The sequence below is a fragment of the Haliaeetus albicilla genome, chromosome W (genome assembly GCF_947461875.1).
Source record: "Haliaeetus albicilla chromosome W, bHalAlb1.1, whole genome shotgun sequence".
Taxonomy (NCBI): domain Eukaryota; kingdom Metazoa; phylum Chordata; class Aves; order Accipitriformes; family Accipitridae; genus Haliaeetus; species Haliaeetus albicilla.
Genome location: NC_091515.1, coordinates 19942906 through 19956662, shown reverse-complemented (window position 1 = coordinate 19956662; position 13757 = coordinate 19942906). Strand labels below are relative to the sequence as shown.

General features: G+C 33.7%; 1 protein-coding gene and 1 long non-coding RNA gene across 4 annotated transcripts in view; one reads left to right on the top strand and one right to left on the bottom strand.

The window, feature by feature from the left end:
• LOC138683450 (uncharacterized) overlaps positions 1-13757 on the bottom strand; it is a 630921-nt gene that overhangs the window by 368382 nt on the left and 248782 nt on the right. The window lies entirely within an intron of this gene.
• Positions 1-13757, top strand: part of LOC104318982 (nipped-B-like protein) — a 179470-nt gene that overhangs the window by 150342 nt on the left and 15371 nt on the right. For all 3 annotated transcript variants that reach the window (XM_069775174.1, XM_069775172.1, XM_069775173.1), the window contains 11 exons: positions 663-806; positions 4275-4364; positions 4589-4803; positions 4904-5006; positions 6023-6121; positions 6226-6372; positions 7946-8080; positions 9534-9632; positions 11529-11582; positions 12757-12865; positions 13422-13558. In XM_069775174.1, coding sequence (XP_069631275.1) covers positions 663-806; positions 4275-4364; positions 4589-4803; positions 4904-5006; positions 6023-6121; positions 6226-6372; positions 7946-8080; positions 9534-9632; positions 11529-11582; positions 12757-12865; positions 13422-13558 — 1332 coding nt within the window. The remainder of the gene's footprint in view (positions 1-662; positions 807-4274; positions 4365-4588; positions 4804-4903; positions 5007-6022; positions 6122-6225; positions 6373-7945; positions 8081-9533; positions 9633-11528; positions 11583-12756; positions 12866-13421; positions 13559-13757) is intronic.

Sequence of the window (13757 nt, the reverse complement as noted above, 5' to 3'; positions counted from 1 at the left end):
CGTTAAAAAATGCCATTTTATAGCATCTAATAAGTGTAGATATTAATTGGGAATAAATTCAGACTAATAGCTGTAATTATTCAAGTTACATACTTCTCTGAGCTATTCCTTTAGCACAGAACCTGAAAAAAATTAAGTAGTTTGGTCTTTTACCAATAATAGTACATTTACTTATGGAATGTGACATTTTACAGAATGTGAATATTTTCGTTGACATGGTTTTTGAGAGTTGTTCTTCAGTATTACAATGTAATTAACACAGTAATTTGAGCTGTTTCTTGGAAAAATATTTTATGGTCCTGTTCTTGGTAAAATGTAGCTTTCTTTATACTTGTGTGAATAATGAGGAAGTTGCATTATGGTGCTTAAGATCTATGCTATTGCAAAGGATATCTACTCTACTAGATGTCCATTTTATTTTATAAAAATACGTATTTTAAAAAAAAATTCTAACAGGCATATTTGTAGAGAGAGAGACCCAATAAAGGAAAAACATTAATGGAAAGTAAGGAGTGTATCTGTGATGTAATAGTAAATTACATAATTTTATGCAGCATGGAAGTTAGGTGGAATTTTTAATAAGGTCAAGCAATGTCTTGTGAGAAGAATCTCAGTTGCATAAATAAATAATTTTTTATAACAGTTTATTCTGCTTTTCTTAGGTTCACCAGTTCAGTAACAAATCTACAGAAATGGCATTAAGAGTTGCATCACTTGACTATCTTGGAACTGTAGCTGCAAGACTCAGGAAAGATGCAGTCACTAGCAAAATGGATCAAGGATCTATAGCCAGAATCCTCAAACAGGTGTGTGAGAGATCCCGTGCCAGCTGGGTTGAGATGTATCCATTTAAAAATTTGAACATTTTAAAGATGTGTAAAAAACTGGCATTGTGGAGTTTTCATTGTTTTTCAGATTTCTGAATCAAATATACTCAATTTATAAGTACACATTTGTTAATTCATGTCTTTCTCAAACCATCTCCCTAGTGATCATATTAAGTGGTTAATTACAATGGTAAAAACAGTTTTCTTGTGACAATATAGAGGAAATAATGGAGTGACAGTTGGATTCTATCTTAAGAGGCCTTTAAAATATATATATGTGTGTATGTATGTGCATTTGCTATTGCAAAGTGGTAATTGAGCTTATGGCACTCATACACAGGCTTTAGATAGTTAAACTGTTAGGCCTGTAAGGTCAGTTTTTATGTGATGTAGCTGGTATTGGTTGGGGTTTTTTTTGTTTTTTTTTACTGGACTTGCATATATCTTTCGTTAGAGAATGCATATTTGCATTTCTGCTAATGCTGCTTATCAAAATGTCTGAATCTGCAAGGGTGGCAGCAATTAACAAAGCAATGTATGCATTTGGGCTCTCTATAGTACATAGTATGATGAGAAAATCTCAGGTCTTATGTGTCCTTTTAAAAATGTGGACTTGCACATTTCTTATGGATGCTATACATTTCTTTCTGAACTAATTGTTCTCAGCATGATTAGATCTAAAATTGAGTAGTCATATCAAGTTCATTTCCCTTTCAGTTACCTGAAAAGACTCCAGATCTATTATATGTATTTTATAATGACTGTTACAGATTTATGTTGAAGGAAAAACTTGTGCAATTTATAGGTATTCAAATAGGAAATCAAAATTCATCTACTCCTTTATGAGGCTGAAACTTCCCATAACTTTTGTCAATTAGAATATTGTACTACATATAGCATCAAATCTTTATGTCCGTGGCTTAATATAATGTATACTTCTATGTGCTAAGGGATTATAGTTCTCCTCCACTGGCAGTGATTTTGACAATTCTACATTAGACTTTGTAGGGAAATATTTTGGAAGAACCCTTTTCTCTTTCCTTATCTCCAGAAGTTACATAATAGTATTGAAAGATATTCTAAAAAGATACATACCTGAGTGGTGACCTGAATTTTTCTATTTGTATTGGGTTTTTTACAGGATCAGGCAGTAACTAGGCATTGGCATCTACAGAAAATAAAATTGCTGTGGGCAATTGAGTGCTAAAAGAATTTTTTCAGTTACTTCGGAAGCTTAACATCAATGATGTTAGTACCATCCATACATTGTGGAAGGTGTATACTATATGGTACCATCAGTCAGGGTAGACAGTGTGTTGTTTATAAATGATTTGTAACATAAGAGCAAATAACTACTTGGAAATGTGTACATGACAGCTAAGCTTCACTTTGTTGTTCAAATGGCAAGAAAATAAGATCCATTGATAGACATATTCAGCTTTAGTTATCAGAAAGATCTTAAATTATTGTTTTCATTCAGAAACACTTATACGTCTACAGATTTTTCTTTCCTGCTGAATTGAATACTTAGACTGTTAGATATTTCCTTCTACCCTCTGATATCATTACCAGGATATTCCCCAATGATCGATGAATGCTTATAACTCTGTCTACTGTGGTTTGGACTCATGAACTGTAGAAATAGATTTAGGAGAAAATCTATTCTGTTTTGACATTTTTAAACAGTAGATTTTTTTCATAGAAATCTGTCATAGATTGTCAAGTTGATTTTAACACTTGTGCATGCTTTTCATTAGTTTATCTCTTGATACGCTGATCTTCTGGACTTGTAACTATACCTTTTTCCACTTGCTGATGTTTGCAAGCTATATTATATGCTGCATTTGTGACAAGATTCTCAATCTATGCTGTTCGTACAGAAGTTAAGATGGTTATAAGTTACAAGTTTTATTGCCGAAGAAGAAAAATGTTTTGTAGCTGAAGAGGTTTAAGCCAGAAATTATTCTACTTTTATTATCAATATTGAATATGATTTGTTGCAGGCTTCACAGTTTCTTTTTGTTTGTTCTGGGTTTTTTACTTGTTTGAAAATAGTTAGGCAGTTAAGGTTCATCAAGCAACCTTTTTTTTTTTCCCATCTTTTATCCACAGAATTTAACGTTGGTTGAAGGCCAGACTTTCAAATCACAATTTGCACATATATTAGGGTGCCAAATATATATTAATAAAGCTATATTAGTATTATGTGCACTGTAGACATGTTTTGAATTCTTGAACTCATTTATTTTGGAAAAAAAAATCCTTTTTTCTGCTGTAGCATCAGCAATTGCAAGGACCTGCGTATTTCAGTATAATAACTAAGGAAAAATGGGTGGTTTATGTTTTTGGTTTTATGCTGTCTTGTAGGTGTTGAGAAAGTTAGTTTCTGATTCATTAACAAGTTAATTGATACTGATTTATTCTCTGTAACCCCTATATGGGGAGAAGTACATTGTCTGATGGTCATATACAAAATCGTTGTTCAATTTACATAGGCTAGAACTATTTAAGAGATCAGGATATACATATTTCCTATAAAATAGCCTCTTGGAAAAAATACATTCTGTTTTTAACATTCATACAGTTTAGATATTTACAAATCTGATACATAGTCTCTAGCACTAGTTCTCAGATTAATATTTCATATATAATCCTTTTTGTGCATCTTAAAAGTGCTTCACAGGAAAATTAATATTACCCTATTCTGTAGATAGGCTTTATGCACTAGGTGGCATTTTTATAAAATGTATGTTTGTTCTCAAGGTTTTTCACTGATAGAAACTTAGTTGAGTCTCAGAGAGCATGATTCTTTAGTGCTAGAGCTCAGGGGTGTTTGGGAACAACCTCTGTAAGTTCTTTCCTAGATGGATTGAGCGTACTTGCTGTGCTTTCTCTGTATGGATGCTTTATCCCTGAAAACAGTTATACCAAATATTTTTGCAAAGGGATAAGTTATTTTTATTTCTTTGATGTTTCCCATATGTTTTTACTGTTGTCTGTGTTTCATATTTATTTTCATTTGACATTTTTGCCTTTTATCCCTTGTTCACCTGAGAAGTCACTGTTTCAGTATTGAATATTGGTGAGAGAGCTAATGATGAATTTTATAGGTTAAACCTTGTGTCAGTCTATTATGTGTGATTTCAGCCCTTCTTTTTTTCTCAAGGACAGAGGGTCTTCACACAAGATCATAGAATGAAAATTAATCAAATCAGTCAGTCTGTTTTAAAACCAGTCTTATACTGTTAATCTTTTTTAGACTTTGGAGCCACAGTCTAATTTGGTTTAGTCTGTATAAAGTTTAGAAGTAATTGATTAAAAAATTGTTAGTTATATTGGTAATTGCAGAACATTAACTTCAGTGTATTTTATATGTGGACATGCAGATTTTCAGATTATAATTATCACTATAATATTCTATTTTATAACTATCTCTATTTCTGATAGGTTTCAGGAGGAGAAGATGAAATTCAACAGCTGCAAAAGGCTTTGCTAGATTATCTGGATGAGAACACAGAAACTGATGCATCATTAGTGGTAAATTTCAGCTTTCTGATGTCAAGTGTATATAAAAATAATTTCAGTAACATGTACTGAATAAAATGATTTTCAGTCATGCATATTAGTGCTTCAATTAAATTGTCACCCTAACATATACTGGTTGATGCATTAGACTTGCTTAATCTCATTATAAATGTGTTAATTTCTCTCTTCTGTATCTGTTGGTTTTGTTTTCTGTGTATCCTGCTGTATTTCTCCAGTTTTCTCGGAAGTTTTATATAGCGCAGTGGTTCCGTGATACAACTATGGAGACAGAGAAAGCAATTAAATCTCAGAAGGATGAGGATTCATCTGAAGGAACTCATCATGCAAAAGACGTTGAGACCACAGGACAAATCATGCATAGAGCAGAAAGTCGCAAAATGTTTCTTCGCAGCATCATTAAAACTGCTCCATCTCAGTTCAGTACATTAAAGTACGTTTGAGCACCACTGATTTCTTTATTAACCATGCATTTGATATTTTTAATAATTTTTTATAAACATGTCCTAATTAAAACATTGGATTTGTTGCAGGATGAATTCTGATACTGTGGACTATGAAGATGCATGTTTGATTGTTCGCTACTTGGCCTCTATGAGGCCATTTGCTCAGAGCTTCGATATTTATTTGACACAGGTAAACTGTGCTGGAAGTCTTAGTACAGTGAAACACAGTTGGTTTCTGATTCCAAACACTTTTGTGGTAGTGTGCAATATCTGTTCATTGCTGAGCACAGGTATTTAACAGGCCATGATAACACCATGTGCTTTCATATACTGTATTGATGACATAAGTGCTTATATGTCTTTTTCTTGCATGCATTTCATATGTCATATTGTACATACATTATTTTATTTGTCCATGTATGTATATGGCAAAATCATTAGTGGGCATGGTTAATGGTTGGACTCGATGATCTTGAAGGTCTTTTCCAACCTAAATGATTCTATGATTCTATTATCTTAGATGTACACAGTAAAAGGATAATTACAAAATGTTGAAATCTTTTTTACAGTTTCTGTAAGATGCATACTCATTTGGTAATATTAACTCATTTAATTTATCTTAATTTGATTTGAAAATACAAGCCAACTTGGTCGTTGCTTGCAGTGCATGTTACTGTCACTTTGGAAGCTGTTGTTTGACCAGTGTGGTTTCTTTCCTTTTTCTGGGAGAAGAGCACTAACATGTTGTTATGGTGACATGTTTGAACTCCAGTACTGGTTTAATTGTTTAGTTTAGTTTAGGTTGTGTTACTTATATTGATCTGCATACAGAGCCATTCTTAAAATTATAGTGCCCAAATCCAACTCTCCTGTTGAAAGAACCATGGTGAAAGCCACAACTGAATGGCAAAAGTAGAGTTTAAAATGAAGGGACTTAAAGTGAACATATGGACCCTGTGTAAATCCTGTTTGGACCAGTCTTAGAGATGTAGCAAATCCTAGTAAATATCCATGCTCAGTTATCAGTGCCATGGAACATTACTTGCATGCACCTTTTTACTGTCTGAGAAGATATATACAATTTTTAGTAGACCGATATTCTTATTTTAGTTAAATCATTTGCATGTTATTCTGCTGCATTTTTGCCTGTTAAACATTGTTTGCTACCTTCCCAAAGCAATTGAATCTTTGTTTTTGTTCTCTTAGATTCTGCGTGTACTTGGTGAAAATGCAATTGCTGTTCGAACAAAAGCCATGAAGTGTTTGTCTGAGGTTGTTGCTGTAGACCCCAGTATTCTAGCCAGGGTAAAAAAAAATGAAATATCCATCATGCACATGTGGTCTTCTGTCATACTTGAAAGAAATTTTTATTTCTTATTTTGGATCTGTGTTTTATTTGTTCTTTTTAGCTGGATATGCAACGAGGTGTTCATGGACGGTTAATGGATAACTCCACTAGCGTACGAGAAGCAGCTGTGGAGCTGCTTGGCCGATTTGTGCTCTGTCGTCCTCAGCTTGCTGAGCAGTATTATGACATGCTGATCGAAAGAATATTGGTATGGTGACTTTTGATATATATGATAAAATAAGTGTCATTGGAAAATTTGTTTTCAACTGAGTTTATATGTTTAATAATATGGAATGATGATCCCAAGAGTAAATTATATCTTATTATTTTAATGGGGAGCATCGTACTTTTAAGACCAACCTTGTAAAATGCATCACTTGTTTCCAGTGAGGCTTTGTTACATCAAAAGGTAAACATACATAGAAAGTTGTGCGGTGGAGGATCCACAGGGGACATCACACACAGACCAATGTGATCAAGTGAAGCCCATTTACTACAACTTTCAGCACAGTTATATACCTTATGCACTTATGCACGCGCCTTATACAGTACTCTAATTGGTACAATACCCCGTTTCATGCAGCGCTATCTTATCCTCTATTGGCTGTTCAAGCTTCTTCACGAGGTGTCCAGCGGTTACTTATCTCATTCTTCGGCATCCAGGAGTTGTTTGTGAGGCTCTTCTTATCTTCCTTTTCCCAGCGTACAAGGACACAGCGTCCTTGTCCGCTTCAGCACTTTTGTAAACTTATGCTTCGTTCCCAGCTAAAGGCTGGATTGCTCACATGCCCTCGCCCAGCCAAGAAATCCTCAACAAAGTTGTACCGCATCAGAACCAGGATTATATTCCTTTTGATTCCTTTATTAAGGTACAAATTAGGTGAAATGAGGAATTTTGCCACATCACTGAAGTCTGAGATATGGGTTATTGAGGGCAGTTCAGTAGTGTGAGTGATAAAGAAAGATCTACAACACAGTAATCTAAAGTTGCTATTTGTAATCCAAAAGAAAAAAAAGATAAAACTATTTTGTTTTTCTATGCTATGTTTTAGTGTTTTAAAAGGCTTCTTATTAGAGTTTTTGTATAAAAAGTGGTTTTTGTCTGGATGTTCAGATAAAATACAATGTTAACTTAACTGTAAGATACCACTAGCTTTTAGCATCCATGTCAGGTTTTTAGTCAAATACTACTCATTTGCTATAGTTACATGATAAAACATGTTTGTGAAGGGTTTTGAAGATGTGCATATGAGCGTGCATAAAGTTGTTCATCCTGACATTCAGATTAAACAGATTTTGAATAAGGTAATATGAAATAAAACCCCTCATCCTTCTCCTTAGATGAAGCCTAGGAAAATGGAAATTATTTGCTGCACGTATCTTATTCATAAGCTTTATCCAAAGTCTTTTGAAGTATTACAGTCCAGATCTACAAAGGGTCTTGTGTGTTCCAACAAAGTAGCTAAAGCATCATCACATCTAGCTTGTAAGCTCTTGAATTAAGAAGTGGAATTATACATTTGCAACATTATGAGCTCATAAATGGAGGAAGTGTTTCAGTGTTCTGGGGACTCAGCCAGAACCTTTAGAATTGTTGCAAATAAAGTGGTACAAGTTATGCTGACCTTTTGTATAAATGCACTCCAGAATATTTTAGCTGCCTTTTCTAAATACGTTTTGCAGGTCAGATTGGGTGATCTTTAAATATTAATTCATATAATACATACATTAATTAACGTGTCTGATTTGTTTTCAAGAGCACAATGCTTTTCTCCTCACAGGATACTGGTATCAGTGTCAGAAAAAGAGTCATAAAGATACTTAGGGATATCTGCATTGAACAACCAACATTTCCCAAAATTACAGAGATGTGTGTGAAAATGATTCGGAGAGTCAATGATGAAGAAGGCATTAAGGTAGAATGAAACATATCCTTCAGGATTTTAATTATCATAATGTGTTTCTATATTTTGACCAAAAAAAAAATAAAAAAAGTATTTCATTGCTCCTTTGTAATTTTTATGATTTTTATTCACTTTTAATTTTTGAGAGCAAATATCTTAGCTTTCTACATTGTTGTCTGACTTGGTTTTCTTTCTTTTCTTTCTTCTATTTTCTTCAAGTTCATGCTGACAATCAAAAGATTTTAAAAAGTTATTGTCTAGAGGATTTTTCTTCTTGCAAGTGTTGTCTCTCGTACTTCTCTTTTCTAACAAGTAAAATTAGCATATGAAACTCCTTTCTGCAAACAAAATAAACTTTAAGTCAAAATTAAGTACTTGGTGTTAGTATATGCCAGACTTGTAAGTTCTGTGTATAAAAATTATAAAGTATTAATCTGTGCTAATTTTGCATTAATTCTGAATGTTTAATGAATCAGTTATTCCCCCTAAAATGTTACTTATGTGATCATATTCTTCTCTTTGTGCAATGTATATGCAGAAGGGCATAAAACTAAGATTATGTGTTGGATCATAAACCTGACACTGATGGTTTTGGTTTGATTTGGCAAAAATAATTTTAAAATTAATGGGTAATTAGGAATACACCTGTAATTTTTTTGTATCACACTTTCAGTGGGATTTGAAATCTGCAACTTTAATGCTGCAGCATATATTTTAACCACTTGAGATACATTAATGCCAAGTGGCTTTCAGAGAAGACTGTTAATCAAGAAGTAGATGAACAGCTGGATCCAAGGTGCTGCTAGGAAAGGAGGATCACCTTGTTCTCTTTCCTCCTTTCCCTTGCCTTTCCAACAACCTCGGAAAGATGAGGCAGTATCTGCAATGTATTTTTTTTATGTCTCCATGGATGAGGAATGCTTCTTACAACCATATGCTTTATAAGTAATTCGGGAATAATTAGTTTACTTTCATTCTATTCCATCTTTTTCTCCATCCAAAAACATTGGAAGGGAACCAACTTCCTGTGTTTGGGTAGGGAGACTTGGCTTCTCTCTCTTCCCCACCTTGTCACAGCTGTTCTGAAAATGCCAAAGTAATCTACAATTGCTGCTAATTCTGCTATAGAAATTGTAATCTTGTGTTCGGTTGTCAGCTTCTCAGGGTACAATGTTTTCCCGAGGAATGCAAATTAGTGCAGGAAAGTGGTAACTCCATTTTCTGTAGCATCAGTTCCCAGTGATCATTTTAGTGAAGCTTGCTTAGAGGCCGGTATAACAGCTGTAATAGTAGATCTGGGTCTGTCTCAGATAACATTCTCTACAACAGTCTCACTTAAGTTGAATAATTCCTTACAAAATGTCACGTATTGTCAACAAATCTATTGTATGGATGTATTAGAAATAATACCTACGTGCCGAGATAAGCTTATTTATTTCTGCTAATATTTTTTTTTTTCCTTCAGAAATTAGTAAATGAGACATTCCAGAAGCTCTGGTTTACTCCAACTCCACACCATGACAAAGAAGCAATGACCAGGAAAATACTAAACATCACTGATGTGGTACGTTAAACAAATTTGAATTAAGTTGCATGCAAAATTTGATTATGTTTTTAGTATCTTTGAAATATTGTCTCTAGTCTTTTAGAATACAAAAAAATATGCAAGTAATTTAATTATCTGATGGTTTTCTTTATATGTCTCCTGACATTTAATTTATGCTAGAATTATTCATCTGATGGAACAGGCTGTAGGAATGCTCACTAATCTGCTGGCAGTGATAACTGAGACCACATTATAGCAGCATATAGTTAAGCCTAACTAAGAAGTTGTCTCTTAAAAGAAAAATTTCCTCAATTGATAAAATTTATTTTGAGAGGTTAATAAGCTGTTTTAACAAATACAGGATCATGTTCTCACCCAGGGTAAACTAGTATCTGCATAAATTTATCTACTTTTTAGGAGCAGTAAATTAAATAGTATTTCTCAAAAAAAAAAATCCCTGTTTCAAATAAAATGCTTATACATTTGTAGTGAAAATGTGTTTTGTAAAACCACTGTGCTGAGAAGATATTTTAATATCAGTGTCATGGTTTAACCCCAGCCAGCAACTAAGCACCACGCAGCCACTCACTCACCCCTCCACCCAGTGGGATGGGGGAGAGAATCAGGGGAAAAAAAAGTAAAACTCGTGGGTTGAGATAAGAACAGTTTAATAGGATAGAAAGGAAGAAACTAATAATGATAATGATAACACTAATAAAACAACAATAATAAAAGGATTGGAATACACATGTCGTGGTTTAACCCTAGCCAGCAACTAAGCACCACGCAGCCGCTCACTCCCTCCCCCCCCATCCAGTGGGATGGGGGAGAAAATCAGGAAAAAGAAGTAAAACTCCTGGGTTGAGATAAGAACGGTTTAATAGAACAGAAAAGAAGAAACTAATAATGATAATGATAATACTAATAAAATGACAACAGTAGTAATAAAAGGATTGCTCACCACTCACTGACCGATGCCCAGTTAATTCCCGAGCAGTGATCCCCCTCAGTCCAACTCCCCCCAGTTTATATACTAGGCATGACATCACATGGTATGGAATATCCCTTTGGCCAGTTTGGGTCAGCTGCCCTGGCTGTGTCCCCTCCCAGCTTCTAGTGCCCCTCCAGCCTTCTTGCTGGCTGGGCATCAGAAGCTGAAAAATCCTTGACTTTAGTCTAAACATTACTTAGCAACAACTGAAAACATCAGTGTTATCAACATTCTTCTCATACTGAATCCAAGACATAACACTATACCAGCTACTAGAAAGAAAATTAACTCTATCCCAGCCAAAACCAGGGCAATCAATTATACCAAGATGTAAATATCAAATAAAAGCACTCCCTTCACTACTTAAAATTATGGTACTCCATCCTGCTTTTCAATATTTTTACTAAATGGTATTGTAGTGTGCATTTTTCCAGACTGAGAAGTCAGTTGATTTGACTTCAGCTTAATTCTCAGTTCTCCTGCCAATTCTATTTTGGAGCACCTGTAAGCTGTTCCTGACATATGATACCAGTGAAGGCTTAGTTTGTTTATATAAAAATATGTATATGCATATATATATACACACACATATGTTCATTTTTAATGTCAGGCTTGTATTTGTGCTTTAATCTGTTCAAAATGTTGTTCTACGAAACCAAAATTTGGTTTACGTTAGAGCCAGCAATCTCCAGTAAAATGTGTAGGCCCTGTGTTGTATGGGATACAAATTCTGGGATCACTTAAATGGTGAGAACTATTTTTCAAATGCAAAGGACAGTTTCTGATCTCCAAAGATATTGTACTGAATGTATACGAAAATATATATATGCATGTTTACTGATCTTTTAAGATGACATCTGTATTGAAGTAATTTTTCTTCAGATGCCTTTTTTTAACCAGTTTATTCTCAAAACTACTTTTAGGTTGCAGCTTGTAGAGATACAGGGTATGATTGGTTTGAACAGCTTCTTCAAAATGTAAGTAATGAATTTCGAATGTATGGCACAGTCATTGTAAGAATTTTAACATTTCTTTTGGTATTAAAACACATTGAAGGGAGACTACAAGAGCAGTCCTTTACAGTAAACAAATTCAATTCATGCCCTTTAAACATCTGACCTTTTTTAAAATCTTCATTGGTGTAATTTTTTTTGTCTCCAGCATTAGTTTCTTTCTTTCCATATGATCTGTTTTAAAAATAGTTCACTTTTTGTTTTGGGGACAGTTTTTGTTTGTTTGTTTTTAATTTCATGGTCTCTTCAATAATGAGTGACATAACATGAAGTCCACAGCTAAGATACTTAATTCTGAAATGAGGCCTCTAGTGTAATATAGATTTTTTTTAAATGGTAGATAAGTGTATTTTCACATCAATATATTTGTTACACAGTTTATAGAAGCAGTGAACCTTCAGAGTATAGCTTACTTCTACATTATATTTTACTCTGATTTTTCTAAGAAATGAGCTTGCTTTGTTTATATCTCTTAGCCTATGTTATCTTTCTCCTCTACAACTTGTATGCGCTCGTTAATTTTCAAGCAAAATTAACAAAAGCACGCATGGGGGAATTAGAGGTCTCCAAAGATTTTACTTTAGCTTGGAGTGCCATGAAAATAGGTAGCCAAGTAAACCAAAGTGCCTCTTAATGCCTGCACTGAAGAAAAAGCTATAGTATGGGCTCAATTAAATTAACTGATTAAAATATTCATAGAACTATGTTTCATCTTAGTTTGATATTTTTGCTTAGTGTCAAAAACGTTCCTTTTGAACTTGCTTTTTTTTCCTAAGCATTTTTAAAAGCTACCTAACTCCTTTTAGTTACTGCTAGCAAGTATGACTACATTATTGTTTTCTACATTATTTCATTAAGCATGAAGTTAGTTTTCATCCCAATGCAAAAATCAGTAGAACTGTTGTCTTCTGTCTTTTTGTCGCAGTTAATTTTTCTTTACTTCTCTTGCATTTTGGTTTGTTTTTTTTTTTTACATCCCTTATCTTTTTCTTCACCACATAACTTTTATGGAGAAGTTAAATGCTTTTGTAGTACAAAATCCTTGTGTATCTGTAGTAATTGTTATAAAACCAGCATGTATCCTATATAAATGAATGCACCCTTAATACTAAATCATTTTCTGTTTCATCTGCTATAGCTGTTGAAGTCAGAAGAGGATGCCTCCTATAAACCTGTGAAGAAAGCCTGTACTCAACTTGTTGACAATTTGGTTGAGCACATTCTTAAATATGAGGAATCCTTATCAGGTAATATTGTCTACAACCCAGTAGCTCCTTTGAATTTTATATGATACTGTAACAGTGGTGGTTCAAACTACTATCGCGAAAAGTTACTGTTACAGAATTCCTATTACAAAACTGATGGTAATGAATTATTGCATTTAAGTTCATTATGAACTTTTGAGCACTGTATAATAAAGCTTCCCTAATTTTCTCTAGCTAACCACAATAACAGAACTACTTTTAAAAGAACTTGTTCAAACTTTTAGATCACTAAAAACAAAACAAATGTGGCAAGCTTTATTTGCATTAATATGTTCTACAGTTGTAATAGGAATCATTGGCTGGGCCAGTGTTCTGTGTATAGTAAGTAGTTTAAAAACTAGTGATGTCTTTGAAGCATCTTTGCTTCTTATTTCACATATTTTGTGATCACGTACAAATGTTAACACATTATGTTCTCATCTCTAATCTAATAAGAATATTCTGTATTGATCTTGAAAGATATGTTATGAAAGATATTCTTATGATGTTTTGGCCATTGCTCAAACATTACTTTGTATATTTTCTAATTTTTTTGCAGATTCTGACAACAAAGGTGTGAATTCTGGTCGCTTGGTTGCTTGCATAACCACTTTGTTCTTATTCAGCAAAATCAGGCCCCAGCTAATGGTCAAACATGCCATGACCATGCAGCCATACCTGACCACTAAATGTAGTGTAAGTAGAGAAAATTAGAAAATCAGTCTTTTTTTTTTCCCCCAGATAATTAAGCATGGAAATTAATGGCTGTCTTGTATGCTTGATAAAATTGAAGGTAGGAAAAGAGAAATAAAAATTGTGTTTCTATTTCATGAGCATTATATCTTCTGAAGATATTAGGTCCTTTTAATGATCTCTGTAGCTTCTAAGATGCTGT